General features: G+C 37.8%; 2 protein-coding genes across 2 annotated transcripts; both read right to left on the bottom strand.

Annotated features, from left to right (window-relative positions):
• Positions 1 to 4,080: 4,080 nt before the first annotated feature.
• On the bottom strand, positions 4,081 to 5,950 carry LOC112155305 (gap junction beta-2 protein). The gene is made up of 2 exons (XM_024286836.2): positions 5,718 to 5,950; positions 4,081 to 5,179 (listed from the first exon to the last, which is right to left on the bottom strand). Exon 2 carries the CDS (start codon positions 5,159 to 5,161, stop codon positions 4,334 to 4,336), a length of 828 nt encoding a protein of 275 aa, XP_024142604.2. The 5' UTR covers positions 5,162 to 5,179; positions 5,718 to 5,950; the 3' UTR covers positions 4,081 to 4,333.
• Positions 5,951 to 10,760: 4,810 nt separating this feature from the next.
• cryl1 (crystallin, lambda 1) lies at positions 10,761 to 20,818 on the bottom strand. The gene is made up of 9 exons (XM_024286770.2): positions 20,549 to 20,818; positions 18,678 to 18,785; positions 18,132 to 18,258; positions 17,158 to 17,319; positions 16,872 to 16,967; positions 16,279 to 16,377; positions 12,706 to 12,814; positions 11,609 to 11,715; positions 10,761 to 11,099 (listed from the first exon to the last, which is right to left on the bottom strand). Exons 1-9 carry the CDS (start codon positions 20,587 to 20,589, stop codon positions 10,995 to 10,997), a joined length of 954 nt encoding a protein of 317 aa, XP_024142538.1. The 5' UTR covers positions 20,590 to 20,818; the 3' UTR covers positions 10,761 to 10,994.
• Positions 20,819 to 20,820: the final 2 nt, after the last annotated feature.

The raw sequence follows: 20,820 nt of genomic DNA, 5'->3' as shown, positions 1-20,820 counted from the left end.
GTGAAAAAGAGGTGATTGATGGTGGCCCCCAATTCATGGCCAGTCTTGGTGATTATTTGACAATCAAATCCAACAGCTCCTTGGTATGTGCCGCATTTGATGGACAATTGTGCAAATGAGTTGAGTTGCAAACAGCCTATTTATCCATCTAGCTTCAGTGTCTTTAGCATACTAGTCAAGGCCAGGAGCCTTTGTTTGCCAGTTTCCAGTACTTCAGGTATGGACATCTGACGATCTCTTGGGCACTTGCTCTACCATCGCAACTCTCTAGGCCCCTATCTGTTGTCTTGTGTTTAGCTTATCTTCTCTACACACATTTCCAGGATCACTGCTGTGGATCACTCCAGTTTATTGATTTCAATTATTTTTGTGGTGTAAAATGGCCTTAATATTTAATTCACAGGAGATTTTTTGGAGGTGCTTCAGTTAACAGTTGTAAATGGTTTGCCTTGTGTTAATTTTCACCATTATCTTATATCTCAGGTATTTGCTACCACACTCATCATAATGGTATTTATTAGGGCTATGTTCAAAATTTCCAGTTGGTAGTTCAACTCTTCTGTCTCAAGTTGTGATATTAGTAGCTATTTGGGGATGTTTCTTCTACTAACTTCCACAAATAGCAACTATTCAATCCACCTTTTCTGCATGTAAGTCATTTACAAATTACTAGATAATTTGAGTAGTATCACTCCCGATTCTTGTTCATTTCCGTCTACCGTCTAAGAACCCCAAATTGGATAATGATTAAAGGGCCTATATCATGCAAAATTAACTTTTTCGAGCTTTTAAGTGTATTATAATATAAATTCCTCATAAAGAAGAGCACCAAAGGTGTATTCTCTGAGCATTCCTCTAAAACCCTGTGCTCTGAGCACCAGCCCCTCCCAACCCACAAAACAAGTGGTTCTTCACAATGTGATGTAGACAAGAAAATAGATAAAACAACAAACATTTTGTAAAAGCAAAAATAAAAGGGCAGAAATTATTTTATCAATGACATCAATCAAGTAGAAAAGCTGAAGTGTCTGCCAACTAATGCCTAAAATCCTCATTGAGACAGCTAGTTTGATTGGGATTTTCCTAAATCAATTGTCCTAAAAACAAAGATCGCTGAGTTCTTTAAAAATCTGAAATAAGTCAAGCTATGGTCATTGTCATCACATTACCACCAAACAGTGGAGATTTGGTGGTGATAACAGTCAGACATGTGCTTATAGGCTACTTCCTGCTTTGCTAGAGTGCGGACGCACATTGCTTTGCTACCCCTTCTGCTTTTAATTTTCGCTGATTATTTTCCTTAACTTTTGAATACTATTAAACCATCGGGTCAGATTTATTTTTCTTTTTTACTCTAAACAAAAGGATTTTTTCCTGCATTCCTCTTAAAAGATTTTATCTTGAGCACTACGTGTACTTGGCCTTCACATAGTTGAAGCCTGATATATGGAGCAGCAGCTAACACAAGGCTAACTAGCAGCAAGATGCCTTCCCTTGTGGAAATAAATGTATGGAATGCAAATAAACCTGAGTCAACCTTTGTAGCCTCTCACTGACTTGGCAAAAAAACCACTAACCACTTCCTGCCTGAAGGTTTCTCTGGAGTGCAAGGCCAACAAATACATACCCTTGCTGGATTTCCCTGTACCAACCCTGAAGATAAAGCTATTATGGGTGAAATACATGTGAAGAACTACAACTGGTGGAAGTAGTTGAAACATTTTCCTACTACATCAAGTTCATAGAAGCCATTTGCCACCAAAGAGGGGCAGCTAGAGTGGTCTTTCAAAGGACTGGGTGAGTTTCCCGAAGTTCACTCATTGACTTCTATGAGAGAACTAAACAAGTGAGTGTGACATCAACCATAGAAAATGGTTTATTTCCAGCTCCGATGAAATCAAGTCAATTCATTTGCCATTTTTTTCACAATGCGGATGTCATCACGTAGGAATCAGAGGACAACAGTAAGTAGAGATTGGTCTGAGTTCTTTTTCTAACCAGTCTCTGTAAACCTTAGAGATGATTGTGGATGAAAATCCCAGAAGATCAGCAGTTTCTGAAATACTCAGACCAGCCAGTCAGTCCAAGAACCAAGCCATGTTCAAAGTCATTTCAATCGCCTTTATTCTGCATTCTGATGCTTGGTGAACTGCAGTAGATCCTCTTGATCATGCAGTGCTGTCAATTCTGATGGCAGGTTTTTGTCTTATGACCTTGATGTAATTTAAAAAGGGCAGGATCTTCTTGCAGAATCACAAAAAATGCAGTTATCCTTGGTCTCATCATTTAATGTGAAAAATCAAAATCCAAAAATTTTAGTTTTTTTTTAAATTTTGATCATTAATGTATTCAACAGAAAATGCTTCATTGTTAAAACAAACAAAGCAAAAACATTCCAATTAACCTTTCAGGTTTAACCTCTGCATCTTTTTATTGATATAGTCACTTGTAGTGTTTGGGATGCTTAATTTGGGAGATAAACCAATACCAGCTCAGTGGCCTTGTGGTAGAGTGTCCGCCCTGAGATTGGAAGGTTGTGGGTTCAAATCCCGAGTCATACCAAAGACTTTAAAAATGGGACCCAGTGCCTCCCTGCTTGACACTCAGCACTAAGGAGTTGGATTGGGGGATTAAACCACCAAATGGTTCCAGAGCACAGCTGTGTCTGCAGCTCACCGCTCCCTGAGGGATGGGTCAAATGCAGAGAACAAATTTCACACACCTAGCTGTGTGACAAATAGTGGGACTTTAAAAGTTACATATTAAGACATTTTTTTGTGTTTATTATCTTAATCAAATGAAGTATTAAAAATAATAATGACAATAAAAAACATGACTTGAAAAGAACTGCACTCGTCACAACATATATCTAAAAATTGGAGAAAAAAAAATTAGCTCTACACTTATCCCCCCTTCAAACCTCATTTTCAGAAATGCTTAAATCTGAAGAACCAGTAAGCTGGTCAACTGTTCAAACTTTATGAAGTTATTGTAGCACTAAGGTTAGCCTGATGATTCAAAGACCACACCTCCATCTGTACTGACTTTTAAAGTCAAACGTAGAATAAAATTCAGTTCATAAACATTGACCCTCAAAGTAAATATATTACAAACTCAATCTTAAGAGACCAAAACATTTTCAAACCAGGCTGTCACAATGTTCATCTATACAGGAAATTTGGAACATTTCAGTAAAAAAGAAGAAGACTGGCTTGCTAGTGTAACATGTAGCTTCTTGGAGAAACAACTTTTACATCATAGAATAATGTATTAATGCAGGACTTCATTTTTTTAAACTAACACAGTAGATCTGAAGGTCTTTCCTTCATTTTTTTTGTGCTGGGTTGGCTGGTTGCCCTCCAGTGTTGTTCAGCTCCCACTTCAACTTCCTCCTCGGGTCTATACTGACCCTCAGGTCGATTGGAGATGTCCCGCCTGGCTTCGTGACCCAAGAGACCTTGAACAGGAATAAATGGGTTAGAAGATGAATGAAAAGTTTGGTTTAGTAAAACATATAACTTCCTGTTTGTTATACAAATGTAATTTACATGTGTTAAATCCATTTTATGGAGCATAGTTTAAAGATTGACTGATGCTCCTGACACTAGTTTAACTTAATAAAAACACCTAATAGAATGTGACGCGATTTAGCTTTTTCTATTGATTAAATGCCATACAAAGAAACAGCAGGAAGCACTTTCTCATTAAAATGCAATTTGTCAAAATATAGAATATAGAATTTTTTTAATGCATGAAACTTCAAAGTTTATCATAAAACCAGACATAAGAAAGTAAACGTATTCAGTTATAAACAGCAGAATCTTAAAAATTATCTATTTTGTTACAGTTAAAGACCCACTCCGATGAAAATTGTTTTTGGAGTTTTTAGCATGTTCTTGCAGCGTTTTTCCGATGATGAAGTACATATATAAAGAATTTAATAAATTATTGTGAATCAAAAAATGCATAGAACAAAAAGCTGTTTAAAAAAAGAACTTAGAAATTTTGCTGTGCAGGCCAAAGTCTTCCTGTTCTGCTGCATTCTAATGCAGAATTCTGTATAACATTTTACTTCAAAAGGAACTGAGACTGTGAGGAAGTCGCTTCCTGCTGTAGGATGTTTCAGTCTCACAACTGGATGCCTGTATAGACTTCTCTGTATCTCTGAGCACACTTTTGATCAGAAAGTTGCTGGTTTATGTCTCGGTGTAACCGTCTGGGAAGAAGCTGCTTCTCTAACCTGTTCTTATGGATCTACTGGAGTGTTGGAAAACTTTTAGACCAATCAGATTGAGGAGGCACCATGTATGCACACTTCTGTCTGCTGCTCACACTAAAACCAATGCGGATCAAACTTTTGACACTGACAGTGACCATTTCTCTCCTGTATGGACCTCGTCAGCACTGCCTCACTGGACGAACCTTTGGAAGACAACTCCCGCCTCTCATTCCTCTCATTATCCTGGTTTTCTCGACTGTTTGTTTCTGAAGTCTTGTGAGGCCCCTTAAACAGGAGATAGCAAAGTTCAGCCAGGTTCAGCATCATGCAGATGACAGATGAGGCCACCATGAAGATTATGAAGACAGTCTTTTCTGTTGGTTTGGAGATGAAACAGTCTACTATGTTAGGACAAGGCCACTGTTCACACTTCACAAGTCGGGGCATTTTGAAGCCATTATAGATTAGGTACAAAACATACAAGAAACCGGCTTCAAAAAGGAGCCTGAAGATCAGGCTGCAGATATAGGTCAGCCACAGAGGACCTGTGATGTGATGACGCTTTTCCTTCTTCTGCCCCTTAGAGTCTGTATTGGGCGAAGTTTCTGTGCTATCTGAAGACTCCTCACTCTTCCTTTCCTCTCGTTGTTTGTATATGACATGCATGGTTACCAGCAGGACTGGCGTGGAGACAAAGATGAGCTGCAGGCACCACAGGCGGATGTGCGACACAGGAAAGAAGTGGTCATAGCAGACATTTTTACATCCAGGCTGCTGGGTGTTGCAGATGAAGTCCGACTGCTCGCTCCCCCAAACTTTCTCTGCAGCCAGAACCAGGATGGTAATCCGGAAGATGAAGAGAACAGATAACCAGATCTTCCCCAAACTGGTGGAGTGATTCTCGACACCTTTCAACAGGGTGTAGAGCTTATCCCAACTCATTCTGAGACCATAAATCTGCTGGAATCAAGACGGAAAAAGAGAGAACATCAGTGTTCTTAGTTCCTGCACACGCTGAGAACGAGATAAACGAACTTTAATCCAGGGACACAGAGAAGAAACAGGATTTTAACAAACATTTATTGCACTTGAACTCACTATGATTTTTTTTTGTTAATATATGTTTTTTTTTTTTACAAAACTAATGCTTAATCCAAATTGACAAGATAAATGTAAAACTATTAAATCAAGTCAAATCACTTTTTAAAATAAATAACCAGATCTACAGGGTATTTAAAAACACAGAATCATAATCTGAGATTTCTGTGTAAATCTAAAATAATGAATAACTTTAGCTTAAATCACAAAAACTCTAAGTGGTATTTACATTGTTATACTTTTTTTTACAGTTAAAAAAGGTTTATCCTTATGTTAAAAACTAGTAAAAAACTTGATAAAAGATTCATTTTAATATGATGAATTCGTGCTAAAAAAATCTTGCAGTTACAGGAACAATGGCGTTTTCAGTGAATCCTTAGAGGTGTTACCTGAAACTCACCTGACTGAAGAGTTCATCCAAACAGGAAAGACTGATCAAGTCTCCACGAAGAGAAAAAAAAAGAAATTGATTCAATCCTCAGTCATTTTTGTGCAGAATCTGTGTGAGCAGCTGAGAAGAAGCTCTCGGTCTCCTGTCTGCACTCCAGTCTGACTCACACCTGAATCACCTGAAGGTTTAGCGTCCTCCTTTTTGCAGGCAGAGGGAGGAGTCTGGCTCGCTTCAGGCCTTAGAATCTTTTCAGTTGCCTTTCAGGTTTGGCATTTTCTCTTACAACCAGTGATCCATGCTTCTAAGAGCTAAGTTATCATTCTTTCAAGAAATATTGAAACTTTTATGCAACTACTCCAATTCAAAGCTGATCTGTTAATTTTTTTCTTTCTGAAATGTGTGTTGTTGGATGTTTAAAAATTCTCTTCACTCACATAAAGGTTCTAGATAGGGTTTACATTTTCAAATTTACACTTTTAAATTTGTGGTTTTTCATACCTACAGTAACTGAACTGACTGGATGTATCAGAACAAAATACCATGACTATTTGTAAGAACTTCACAGCTATTATTAAGAAAAAATTACAAGTGTTTGCTTTTGGCTTAACAATCTTCTGTTTCATAATGAGACAGGCCTGAGTAACCTAATGAAAGTTGATTCTGTGAGGATGCTTTAATTTAATGTAAAATCAAATGGTTTTTTTTTTTCATTTGTTTACTAATCATAGTAATATCAATTTCTGCAATTGAACAATTGATTATTATTCCTTTTTCACACCAAGCAAATGGAGAGGTGATCAGCTGCAGTATTCATTGTAAACTTGTTCAAATTTCATATTGACATTTGGTAGAACAGAAAGAAAGTATGGGTATAATCGGACCTTGCTTGGTTTTTATCCAACAAACTGAACTTATTATTCAATCAATTAAGCTTTATTTATAAAAAGTGCTTTCCGTGCATGCAGGTCAGAGTGCTTTACAGTTAAAATCAAACAGCAATATATAAAAAAAGGGAAAATGGTAAAGCCAACCAACCCCTTTGCCCCCGTCCATTCACACATGAACCCCATGACCCCACACACAATGCACACAGGCACAAATAAATGACCAGAATTATAATAGAGACGTATGACTTGGCTCTGCTGTGAGGAAACAATATATCAGGAATCCCCTTTCCTCTGAGCAGATAAGCCACAGAACATCACCACAGCGCCCACCCACACCACACAGCAACCGGGTTCACTCCACAGCCGTGAGGCCGCCATGTTGGACCCCAACCTCAAGAGTCTTGATCGATTTGATTCCAATTTTTTTTAAATTCTTTTGATCCTCTCAATTTGATTCAATGAAATTTTGAGCCAGCGGTTTTCAAAACCAGCGGTTTGAAAAAGCCCCGGTTTGCAAGGCAACAACTACGGTAGTGGGGCCAAAGACTCCCTGCTGCTCTCCAATTCTAAATCCCACTCTTGGAGACAAACGGATCCATTAACGTCTTCATTTTCCTCGTCTGAGCTGTTTCTAAATAGCTTTGTTTAGACAGCTTGGATATTGCACACCGTTTTTTGGGGATATTAATGTAAAGCTTCTTCCGTGTCAACAGTTCCGCCCGCAACCCAGAGGCAAACTTCTAATAAACTCCTGCTGTTCGGCAGAAAATATATTATAACAAAATGACAAGAGGTTCTTTGATTATTGCTAAACACAGCGTACATAATGACAGAATTAAACATAATTAAAAGACTAGTAGGAACCTTTTTACGTTAGATAAAAATATAGTTGGAGTGTGACTGTTAACATGTAGACTGCAACATTTACACATGACTGAGAACAAAGAGCTGTCGAAGAACACCAACGACAAAATTTTGCTCCTAAAAAAGACTGGGATGAACCGATCTAAACCAGGAAAGCAGTCTGGTGAGAAGAAATTAACTTTTGGAGCAGATATTAGAAAATTGAAAAAATAAAAGCTCATTGATAATCTCCCTCCATTTGGTGCTCTATGAAACATATGACCTGGTGGGCCACAAATGATCTTGAGAACATAGATTAAGCAGCCCAGGACTACGCAGTATAAAATGATCAATGATCTGAAGAGAGCTAAATCAAAGGTTACTATTGAGACAAAAAAGGCTGTAATGGATTCAAATCCTGCAGAGCTTAAAAAAAATCTGCTTAAGCCAGTTATCCAGACACTGTCCAAAGTTATCCAGAGACCATCTGGATGATCCAGAGGAGGACTGAGAGAATGTCATGTAGTCAGATGAAAACAAAATTGAACTCAATTGTATAAATGCCAAGCCATGTTTGGAGGGGGAAGATACGGGGTTGGATTCGAAGGATACCACACCCACCGTGAAGTATCTGGGATAGGCTCCAGCAACCTATGTGAATGAGGAAGAGAACCTCAGAAGTAATCTGAAGAACGGAATGTGTTAACTTTTCATTCGTGAGTACGACATTGTTTTCCTGATGTGGTACAAAAAAAAATCCCTCCATTTAAAGCTGCTGCTAATTTCCTTGTTGATTTATCAAACCATTTCTTACTCAAATACTTATGCAATGAAGCATGGCAACAGGAAGTAAGACCAAGCTGTATTTACTATTATGTCTACATGAGACACACCATGATTCCCATTTGGGACAAGGTCGTCCAGGCAAGTATTACACTCCTGGTGATTATTAAACCGGGCTGCACACTGCACGGTGGCGCAGTGGTTAGCGCTCTTGCCTCACAGCGAGAAGGCCCCGGTTCGACTCCCGGCTGGGACCTTTCTGTGTGGAGTTTGCATGTTCTCCCCGTGCATGCGTGGGTTTTCACCGGGGACTCCGGCTTCCTCCCACCGTCCAAAAACATGCTTCATAGGTTCATTGGTGACTCTAAATTGCCCCTAGGTGTGAATGTGTGAGTGAATGTGTGTGTGATTGAGGCCCTGTGACAGACCGGCGACCTGTCCAGGGTGAACCCCGCCTTCGCCCATCAGTAGCCAGGTTAGGCTCCGGCACCCCGCGACCCCGAAAGGGACAAAGCGGTCAAGAAGATGGATGGATGGATAATTGTTAAACCCAGACCTGTCCACCAAATTGAAAGATAGAAGGCCTGATTTGTTCTTTAATGAAGATGAATTTCCTTTCTGTATTTTCTGACAACATCTGATTAAAGTTTGAGGGAACAAAAACAGGAAAAAGAAATGACTCATAACTGCTCCCCGAGGACATACTTTATTTTTTTACATGTTACATAAAGCTTATCGGCATAACTTGATCTTTTTTCTTTTTTAAATTGGATCTGTGTGGTTAGCATTTTAGCTTATCATTCTTAGTATTTTAGTCTTACTCAGTGACTATCTTTTATTTCCAACTTTCATTTTTTCAATTCTCCCACATAAGTGTTTTTGACCCACTCCAATGAAAATTGTATTTTAAATGTTTTTAACATTTTTTTGCATCATTTTTGTTGTGATGGAGCACATGAATATAAAAATTATGAATATAATTGCAATTCTTAGTATTTTTTCTTCAAATTGTTGAGAACCAAAAAAGGACAAAAAGCTCCATGCCCCGCTCCATTCTGATTACAGACAGATCGTTGCATTAGCGTCTTCATTTTCCTCCTTTGTGCTGGAATCTGGATTAAAACTGTTCACTGGATAGCTCCAATATTGGTCACCATTCTTGTTGCACTGCTAATGTTCGGTTGAGGGTCTGAGGGCAGAAAGTGTTAACAAGGGGTTGATGGGAAATGAAGGTTGGCTCAATCTGCTCCAAAAGTACTGCTCTCAAGTCAGAGGTGAATTTCTAATGAACTACTGCTGATCTGCAGAAAATATGTTCTAGAAAATGACACAGTTTGTTGATTTTTGCAGTAGATCAAAAGATGAATGGAGTGGAACTTTAGGATTTTAGTCGTATTCAGTAAAAGTTTTTTGTAATATTCAATTTGTAATATTCCCAGAGTGGTTTTCTTTCTTTAATTATTAAAAATCATGTTTTCCTGGCCTCAATTCCTTCCCTTTTATAATAAATAGTTTCTCAAAGACTCTATTAGACTACCTAGTTTACAACCTGAATGTTATGCAGTACTTTAATTGGAAAGTAGAAATACCTGTTACTGTGATACAAATAAAGCTTTGATTTGACAGGTCCCATTTTTGTCCTCCCTGCTCTGGTTATTTTTGTTATCTTCAGGCTATTTCTGCTGTCTCCAAAGGTGTGTTAGATGAGACTCCAGACAATCCTTTTTTACTAACTCTTCCCAACTCATAAGATTACATTGGCTTTAGAGGTTTTCTGATTCCCTTTTTCTTCTTCATCGTCCAGCTACTACTTAGATTATCATCACCTTTTGACAGCACTTATTGCTGATGACATCCGTTTCTGGATTCACCACCTTCTTTTACTAAATCAGGAAACTATTTTCTCTCCACAATCAGCTTCTTTCTCTTTTCATGACAGAATTGACAGCTCTGCCCATGATTGCTGGAACCATTCAACAGAGATCTTGGGCACTGCAGAGGATTCCTCCTTCAATGTAGATATGTTTATTACTAGCAAATGGTAACCTTCAACTTTTACAGGTCTACCATAATCTACACAGTGAGACTTCTTATTGGAAAAGTGTTAGATTGGGCTGAGGTAGAACGAGCACGCAACATTCTCCCCTGTCAGTCATATGATGCTTTTGAAGTGTCTTAAAGAAGTTTTTAACCATTCTGAGTTTCCAGGGTTTGCAGTTGGTTAACTACTGGAAATTGTTCAGGAATCCAGTTGTGCTGTTGAACTGAGTTTTAAATAACATTAGAAAAGGCAAATTAACTTAAAGAGATCAAGTGAATCAACCTCTGGTGTTGCAGTGTATTGCAGTGGTGAGTCACATGATTGCCAGCAGTCCTGTTTGACTATCAATGCCTCTCAGATACACCTCTATGCCCTATCCACCCTCCATAGAAGTAAATAAACAAATATAAGAAGAAAATGTGGAATTAAAATGATTTACTAAAATGACTTTATTAGTAAAAAAAAAAAACAAGTTTGGGGTTAAAGCTCAATAGTATCACATTACAAATGCTTCACACATTTAAGAAACATTTAAGAGAAACAAATCCGTCCAGAATTACACTTTTCTAGATTGCTGAGAAAGTATAATTTTTAGCACCACAAAATGCAGTATTTCATTCTTTATCCATATAAATTGATCTTCAAAACAAAAACAACATTTCACCCTATAATCAGTTTAACTCCTTATTGATCCACACATTTATATCAAACGTGCTCCTGATGATGGCGCTCTCACTGGTCCTTCTTCAGTTTGGACAGATGCATCAGAAACTGATCCCTCCTCTCCTTCCTCGCTGACAAATGCTGCTCATCATTGGGAATGAGCTCACACATTTCCTGTAGATATAAGATTAATCTCATGAGTGAACAGAAATTAGAGCTTTCATCTGTAATTAAGATATAGTTCTTTATTACTGATGGGCAAATAAAAGATTACAATGCGGCAGATTAAAAATCATCATTGCGGTTATTAGTTTTCTTTTAAGCATGCATTAGTTACATTTAGTTAAAAGTTTAAAAGTAAAAATTCATTTTTGGAAGTTTGTTAAGACCCCCTCCACCCATCCACACACATACACAAATTCTCTTTGGTTTTTATACACAAGGATTCATCAATTTTTGCAATGTTGATAAAATAAAAAATATAAATGTTTGGATGCCACAAGACTACAATTTTCTCTCTTGAATCAATTGAAAGCTCTTTAGTCTTTCCATGTTGGAAAGTTTGAAGTCTGATTCTGTGGACAGGTGTCTATTCTAGAGATGATGAGTTCAAACAGGTGCCAACAACATTGCCATGACAGGCATTCATCTTTTATGAAATGTCCCTGAATGTGTTCTCATACCTTAATGATGCTTCCAGCTCCCTCATCAAAGAAGTCAGGCACAGGCCCAAAGGAAGTCAGGACTCTCATGATGCCTTTGCCGTATCGCTTCATATAGTCTTCCAAACCTGAGTGTGCAGAGAAGATTTGGAAAAAAATAAATACATTTTTTTTTTTTTTTTTTACATATGTTTAGTTTTTTAGTAAGTGTTTGATCTTGTCCAGTGTTCCTGTAAGAGCTTCTAGGAAAATGGGGTTCAGGACGCCCTACTGTGTGCCGTCCAGTCTCAAGAGCAGCAGCTTAAAGTCAAATTTGTTCCCAGTGCATGTTGGAGTCTAAGGAGAACTTTTATGGACAGAATTATTAATTTCCTTGATCTCTGAGGCTCCCTCTTTTGCACATTTAGGGTCCCGCCCATTTCATGAGGTCAACCTAGAGCTGGCAACAGACAACATCCGAACATGGTACATAGTGTGCATAAAATGAAAGTGTTTTGCCGATCACCATTAGATCAGCGAAAAAAGTGTGTGTTAGCCTGGGGGTGGAGCTAGCAGCACAGGCTCTTCCTGGAAGGGGCTGTTCCTCAACGTTCATACATATGAATGTGAGGAGGACAAAGCCCTGAGACAGACTGGAGACCTGTCCAGGGTGTACCCCGCCTTCGCCCATCAGCAGCCGGGATAGGCTCCGGCACCCCCGCGACCCCGAAAGGGAAGAAGCGGTCAAGAAGATGGATGGATGGATGGAGGACAAAGTCAACTATTCCAGATGCGTCAATGGTGCAAAATCCCGTTTTGGGGTTGTATTTGTGAGGAATGAACATAAAAAAATGCTTAGAAGCTAAAAAAAAAAAAAAAAGATTCTGCATGATATAGGCCCTTTAATCAAAAGACAGTGGAAAGAAATTAATTTTTACTTTTTTTGTCATTTTTGTTAGATGCGTTCAGTTATAGAAGCTTTTTTTTTTTTAGATTTTCCAAGTTAGTAAGATTGTCTTACATCTCTCATCAGCCTCTCATGAATGTGTTTTTTCTGGCTCGAAAAGAAAAACAATGTTCATAAACATGAATAGTGGGAAAACAAAACATGAGCAAAAATTTCAGATATGTTGCATTACCTTCAGGGGCATTGAGGTGCATCGTTTCCATGGGGCCTATAAAAGCGTAACGCATTCCCAGTCCCTCTGACATCACTAGGTCAATGTCTTTCACTGAGATAACACCATCCTAAAGAAAGACAACAAAAATGTGGCAAAATAGAGAATTCAGAGGATGTTTAACTGAAATCTGGAAGGTCAGAGGCAAAAAGTTTATCAGTTCTTTGTTCAATATCACTTTTTAAAGTCTCTATATATTTTTTTCCTTTTTAGAAAAATTGTATTTCTATGATAATTTTGCTGCTTGTTTTTTCCTTTAGTTTAAAATCTTTCACACTTTAGTTACAAAGATACCTGACACTTGTGTTGCATTTCTTTTTTGGATTTTTTGACAGTATTTGAGACAGCAGGTACATGAGAAACATTCAGTAACTCCATCTTACAATTCTCATAAATGCGTCTTCGAAGTTGCAGTGTCAGTCTGTGAGGCTGAGTTCTGTGTTTTGTTAGAAGTGACTTACAGGAAAAGAATGGAATGCTGATTAGCATGTTGGGACGATCTTAGTCACCTGTCATACACTAACTTGGGAAAGACTTGAAGTAAATACTTCCTCATCCACTACAAATCAAAAAATGTGAAAATATTGTTTTGTTATCTAAGAGTTTCAGGTGGTTAAGTATGGACTTCTACTTTTTTGTGGTTGTTTTTATTTTGTATCAAATTTAAACTACTTTGTCTTATTGTAAATAGTATGAATTTTTTTTTCAGCAATTCTGATGTCATTGCTGGGATTTATCTTTAAACATTTGGAAGAGAACCTCAGACAAATCTGACCCACTGAAGGCGTGAACTCTCAGATTATGACATTGTGTTAAGACAAAGCCTGTCATGCTTCGCTGAAAAACAGCCTTAACTGATACTATCAAATCCTTTTAGACCTACCAAACCATTTATAGAAGTTATGTCTGAGAAAGTAAAACTAAGTTGTATTCATTGTCCTGTCATGAGGGTGATGAGACGCACAGATGCAAACAAAATAAAGAAGAGCAGACATGTCTATAGTAGAAAAGGCGATAAAAACAACTGGTTTAACCCGAAACTACTCTAAATAGTTTAAATTTAAAACAGCATTTCTTATGATTTGACTCAGGGTGTGAAGTTGTATCAAGACAAACCACTTAAGTCTAATCTTAAAGCTAGGGAAGGTGTGTGCTTACAGATGTGTAGTGAGAGATAGCTAAGAGAAGCCTGATAGCTGAAGGGTATTTTCCATTCAGAAGTCGGGAGCTTAGATTTGTCCATTTACTGAAGCTAAGTTGCCTAGCCCACCTTTTAAGAAAAAACAAATCAACCCCTCTTCCACCAATCTTCTCATTTGCTTCATCAAAGTCATGCTCTCCTGGCAATTGTAAAACCTAAACTAGTCCATCAAATTGCCAGATGGATAAACATGATTAGGAAATGCACTCCAATCCATATCTGGGCATACATCTGATTAAAGAATGAGGAAAGATGAAAGGATAAGGCCAAAAACAGAGACTATGACTCAGCAATGCTCCCCAAGTGAGTCCTATTCTTTAAACAGAGTTAAACTTTATTTATCTGGATTATTTGTGGAATCATAGATTTTATTTTACAGGATATTATAATATATTATATTATAATATATTATAATATCCTCTTTGTTAGGCTGTGCAGTTATCACTTTATTCAAGTCATCCTTGTTTTGGTTCTATTCTGAAACCAGAGAAAATTTTGCAGTTTTCATTGTTGATTACAAAAATAGTACATTCCCGGCTTTGAGTCTTTCCTTTTAAAATCATAATAAAAGGTTTCTAAAAGATAACTTCAGACTACTTTACATCATAACTGTTGAAATTTTGAAAATGGATGAGAGTGTTTTATATTAATATGGTTATACAATTGTACCACTGATAGAAAAATGGACTGCAATGTGATACAGATATTTTTAAATTATCAAACTACAGTTTGAAGAAATGTAATAAATGATCATGCAGCGCAGGCCCTCGCCGCCCCCTTGTTACCCCCCTTCTGCCCCCGCCACCATGGTCAGAGCTACATGTGACAAATTCATGAAAATAAAGAACACTTTTTTCAAAATGACGGCTTTTCTGTTGGTTTTATCTCTGTAGCAACTGTTTTATTTTTTGGTCAACAGGAAGTGACAAGCAGGTTTATGCAATTTTTAGAAATATAGGAAAAATTTTATTTTTAGATTTACTTGGCAATGGAGATTTTTCATCAAGCACAATTCTAATGTGTTCATACCATACACTAATATTGCCAAAAGTATTGAGTCACATATGAACTGAAGTTCCATCCTATTCCTAAAACATAGAGTTCAATATGATGTTGGTCTTCCTTTTGAAGCTATTCCAGCTTCAACTCTTCAGGGAGGACTGTTCACAAGGTTGAGGAGTGTGTTTATAGGAATGTTGGACTATTCCTCCAAAAGTGCATTGGTCAGGTCACACACTGATGTTGGTGGAGAAGGTCTGACTCTCAGTCTCTGCTCTAATTCATCTCAAAGGTGTTCTATGGGGTTCAGACTGGTCCATCAGATTTGCAGATGGAAAAGTGGGATTCATTCTGTCTTTTAACCCCATACTCTTCTGCCAGATCCTTGAGGGCCTCCAACCAAAATCTAATAAGCATTCTAAAAACCTGCCTTAAGACTAGACGTCGAGATGTCTCCTTCCAAGCAGTTGCTCCTGGTATTTGGAACTCCCTCCCATCACCGTTGCTTCAGATCTACTCTGTTGAGTGTTTTAAATCCCAGGTCAAGACGTTTTTATTCAGGAGAGTTTTGGTTGATTTTAGCCCTTGTTTTACTATGTCTTATTGTGTTTTACTGTGTTTTTAGTTGTTTTATTATTGATTATTGTTTTTAGTAAAGCACTTTGTGATTCTTTCTGCGTAAAGTGCTACAGAAATAAAGATATTCAAATTCATCATCCCAGAGGAGGCGCCTCCACTGCTCTAGAGTCCAGTGGCGGCGTGCTTTACACCACTGCATCAACACTTTACATTGTACTTGTTGATGTATGGCTTGGATGCAGCTGCTTGGCCACTGCGTACGGTTCTTGGGATAACCTGAAGGTCGCATGAAGTTTGGAGCTCTGTAGTAACTGACTGTGCGACCTCTTTATACTATGCGCTTCAGCATCTGCTGACTCCTGTCCATCAGTTTATGTGGCCTACCACTCGGTGTCTGAGTTACTGTTGTTCCCAAACTCATCCATGTTGCTCTGATAGAGCTGATAGTTGACTGTGGAACAGTTTGGATGTTTCATGCCCTCCAGAGGGTAGCCTCTTCCCAAGGTCAAAGGTCAACAAAAAAATTTGGTTGTGGTTAAAAAACCTAAACTTGTGGTGGTGAAAGATTGCACCAACAAATGTTTACTTTTTCCATATTGGAGGGAAATTGCAACCATTGTGTTAAATAAGTGAAAAACAAATTTAATATTTATATATTTTTAAAAGCAGATATACTTGAATATATATTTTCCACAACTTTATTTTAAATGGATTTGGCACTAATGTGTATAAAAGTGTCACTAAAGGAAACTGACCTGGACCAGCCTCCATGACTCTGCAATAATGGCTGCTTGGACCCGGTTTATGGCAAAACCGTCAATCTCTCTTTTCAGACAGACAGGCACCTGGCCAACCTAAAGCAAGACAGATCACAAATGATCAAGAGTAATGGTTAAATATTTATCTGTTGTTTTACTTGAATTCACTAACAGTTTAGATAGAACATTGAGTTTGAATACTTTTTTTTAAACATATCAGACCTGCTGTTCGGTTATTTCTAAGAATTTGCAGCTCCATCAAATGTGTTCGACCACAAGATTTGAAATCAGTACTTTCAAAAGAATGTCATATTTGGACAGAAATGTATAAAAATGCAAACACAATACAGAATGTTAACAGCTGGTGCATAATATCAATACCACTAACTCTTAAAAAGTAAAATGATTAAAACATGTGCACAAAGACTGGCTTAAAGTCCTCAACAGTTGATATTGGTAGACATATTAATATTTGAAAAGTCAAAATAAAAACTGAGAAAATATGTAAATTCTATCGTGCAAAAGTCTAGAAGCATTTTAGTTCATGGGGGTCAGTTTACATGGGTAATGAGGGTATGAAGCAAACTTACTTTGGTCATCAGAGCATGGGTGGTCTCCATGATGGTTGGAGACGTCTGAGGGTGGGGTACAAGCTCCACCAGTTTGACGTAGTAAGGTGGATTTACCTTGAAAAATAAATACAGAACTACAGTTTTTATGATTAATGAAAGAATAAACGTCACGTGAACAGATAAAAAGTTTTCATTAGAGAAGAACATTAGGCTATAGTTCTATTACTATTTTTCCTTTTGACCTTTTGTTAATATTCAATGAAAAGTTTTATTTCTGTATGACAGAAAATCCCCTCCAACTAACCGGATGGGAGACGAGGCAGCGGCTCTTATTCTGGACTCTAGAGAAGACACTGCTTGGCACCAGGCATGAGGTAGAGCTGCTCAGGATGACGTCCTTTCCCACAACCTGCTCAATTTCCTGAAAGACGCTCTGCTTGATTTCAAGCTGCTCAAACACACATTCCTAAAACACAAAAGACAGAAGAATAATCAGCCACCCTCAAAATAATTCAGGAATGGTGATAATTTCACCATCTATTGTAATTCATAAATTTAAGTCTACTTGAGGTTTTGAAAGAATGCAAAATTCTTGATAATTAATTATTTATTATACAGTTATACCATTGTAAAGGTGTGTGGATCAAATTTGAAACAGTGGGTAAATAAACTCATTTCTTTTTTTTGAACACTCGTGTCAATATTTTTATATCTTAAACTAACATTACTGTGAGCAAAATCTTCCCAAATCACCCAGCATGCTGTTCTTGATACTATTTACATATCATAAAAAGATATTGCAAAACTATTTGGGGAATTTTATCAAAGTGTTTAGAAATCATACTGAATTAAAAAAAACAATGTGGTCAATTGTTTTATATAGTGGGCTTTAAAGGGTTTTAAACATGTAAATATGATCCAGTAAACTATTTACATAGTAAACCTGTAGAAGCCTGCCCCCTAAAGGACAACTTGTGTAATAATCAAATCAGAAAGAGCTTTTGTAAAACTTTTGTCACTCAAACTGGATCAAAAACATATGAAATAGATAATCAAATGGAACAATGACTTATTAAATGTAGACAATAAAATCTTTTCACTCGATTAAACTCTGAGAAACTCCCCACTGCATTGGAGGAAGAAGAACTCCAATCCCAAGTTCATCCAGCTTTGAACAATAATATCAGAATCCTAAAATTAAGAGGTACATTAACCTGTAATTCCAGCAAAATTGGGAATACTGTCACATTGACATGCGCTCCTATTTGATGGCTTTACCTGAACAAAAAAGGCTCCTTCTAGGGCCTGAGACAAGTCTTCATAGCTGCTTATCAGGGTGAGCTGCTGTGTGGCGGCGAGCTCTCCTCGAAGCATGTGGGCTTCCTCCAACTCCTTCAGCTGCTTACTGAGACATCACGGGCAAGAAGATGCAGATTTCAGTCTGATAAATATAAGCAAGCTTGCAAAATGAAAACCATCAATATAACTTACATATCTGATTGTATCGACTGCTATACTTAACAGAATATATGTATCAAAGGAAAATAACAGTTAAATTTAGACTAACAAAAATCACACTTTTTGTGGGTAGTGATGTAAATACTCTCACACATGACTGTATCTGATAGGAAGATCATAGGTTCGGATAACTGCTTTTTCTCTAAATAGTTCTTGTACAGTTTGGATGTGTGTTTTAGGTCATTGTCCTGTTGTAGGCAGACCATCAAGTGCTGTCCACCAGTTACAATATGTTATTTAATTATAGTGCCATAGAAAACACAAACAAATCTGGAATAACAACATGATTTTTGCAGCATGACCCACCTAATCTCAAGGATAGCTTTGGCAGCCTGTCCTGGTTGGTTGTCATAGATCTTCACACTGTAGCCTCCGCTGGCAAACACCATAGCCCAGGAGCGGCCAATGAGCCCACTGCATCACAAGCACAAATGTTTATACACACATTCAAACAAACTAAATTATTAAACCTAGTAAGTAGTTTGTCTGTGCTGGAGAGCACAGATATCCACAAGTTCTATTTTCCTATGTTGTGCAAAAATGGGAAAAATTGCCAAAATTAAATCTTTAACACAAAATGACCACCAAGCTGTAGGTTCTCTGGCCATCCCATAATAATTTCAAAACTTACTTTGGATATTCTGACACAACACGTTTAGTTTTGTTAGTGGATTTTGAACTATTTCTTCTAAACCCCATTCAAAAATTTAGCCCCATTCATTTTTTGAAGGTTTTCTCTCGCTTACAATTTTATTTTATTCTTTTTTTTTTATAGGGGGGGTTTATTTACTATCAGCGGCTGGATGGCTCAGTTGGCTGGGTAAAGGACTGGTGCGCAGGAAACCAGGGTTTGCTTCCCAGGGTCTGCAATGAGCTTAACCCTTAGGATAGACCCTCGTGTTATTGTCTAACTATGTAGCCTCAAGGGAGCCCCTGTGCCGGTCCAGATAAAATACAGGGTTGTGTCAGGAAAGGCAGGCGGCGTAAAACTCTCTGCAAAACCATCAGTGCGGATCAGTGCAAGCTGATTTGCTGTGGCCAACAACAACATGCCCAACATTTATTTTTGCTGAGTCCCAGGTGTGTGGAAATTTGGGGGAGTTTTTTGGCGAAAGTGACGTTTTAGCCCAAACGCGCAGTAAGAAAGAAGAATACACTACAGAACAATACAGTCCATGCAGTTCAGAATTGCTGCGGGACTATTAACTGTATAGGAGAACTGGACTGAGCGACTGTGACGTCACCCATAGAAACTGCCTTCCTCCGGTTCCAGCAAAATAAAGCCAATTCAGTCACCATTTTTCCACTATGCAGACGTCGCCATGTTGGAACCAGACGACAGTGACTGGTTCAGGTCGGTCCAGTCACTGTCAATAGTTAATGTCTCTATGGCAACTACTGCCACCAATAAAGGAAACATGTTCAGAATCTGTCAATCGAGGTGGGGGCCAGGATGCACCACATGCTTTTACAGATGCATCTGATTGGTCAGATAATTTGTGATATTTAAAAAAAATGGAAGGAAATATATAAAAAAAATGTGTTGTAGCAAGAATGATTATTCTTACAAATGGTATGAATATGTAATAGCTGTTTATTTCTCAATAGAAATCTATAGGATTTTGACTCCTTGGAGCCAGCAGGTACTTCCTGTTTGGAATGTGAGGTCAGCTCAGTCCAGTCTTCATATACAGTCAATGTGCAGGACATAAGAAAAGTTATTTTTGTGCAGTTATGAAAAACTTTTAAAAAGCTAAGTGCAAACAATATATATATAAAGAAGAAGGTATCTACATCAATAATGAAGACTGTTTACTGGTCACTTCAGACTGACCCCGTTACAAAGACCGCTGAGTGCACAGAAACACCAAACAAGGTACAGAAACGGGTTAAAATGTAAACAGGGTCAGACGACAAAAAACCAAAGGACAAATACAGTTTTTCTCAATCAAAACTTTTTATTTGATTAAAAAAAACACGATCTGCTAACACGAAGCGGTTTGAACGTTTCCTATAGTGTATTATGGTTATTAACATTAGCTGTTGTGTTAATAATTGCAAAATGTACACTCAGCAAACTCAAATGGGCGGGGGTAACTACCGTTTTCACACATGCAAGTTTTTTGTTGTTGTTTTTTGCTTCTTTGTTTTTCGTGCGCGTGTCTTTTCATGCTCACCTGCCAATTACAGTGATGATCTTTGACTCCAAAGTGTTCATGATTTATTTTAGTATTGCAGTTCTAGCAGAGATATCTGCATTTATGCCAAATTTCTTCCCCCGCCCCTTCTGGATCACGCTGACAGGACGTATGGCAACCCAGAAGGACAAAAAACTCCAACTTGAAAAACGACGTCTTTTAATGATTATTTTCTCTCCTTGAGAATACACAATATAGGAAAGCATTACATAATAGCGCATAACAAAAAAAGAAAGCGAGACAATGAGAAA

Source organism: Oryzias melastigma, linkage group LG21 (assembly GCF_002922805.2).
Source record: "Oryzias melastigma strain HK-1 linkage group LG21, ASM292280v2, whole genome shotgun sequence".
NCBI classification, from domain to species: domain Eukaryota; kingdom Metazoa; phylum Chordata; class Actinopteri; order Beloniformes; family Adrianichthyidae; genus Oryzias; species Oryzias melastigma.
The sequence above is the reverse complement of the archived record's forward strand: the minus strand, read 5'-3'. Positions and strand labels throughout refer to the sequence as shown.

What these genes read in the sequence shown, in the direction of transcription:
- cryl1 (XM_024286770.2), bottom strand. Translation starts at nt 20,589, where the DNA reads ATGAACACTTTGGAGTCAAAGATCATCACTGTAATTGGCAG. An exon ending in GCTGCCTCGTCTCCCATCCG is followed by an intron (nt 16,968 to 17,157) that starts GTTAGTTGGAGG and finishes TTATTTTTCAAG; the next exon opens with GTAAATCCACCTTACTACGT. An exon ending in GAGCTGGAAGCATCATTAAG is followed by an intron (nt 11,100 to 11,608) that starts GTATGAGAACAC and finishes TTATATCTACAG; the next exon opens with GAAATGTGTGAGCTCATTCC.
- LOC112155305 (XM_024286836.2), bottom strand. Translation starts at nt 5,161, where the DNA reads ATGAGTTGGGATAAGCTCTACACCCTGTTGAAAGGTGTCGAGAATCAC.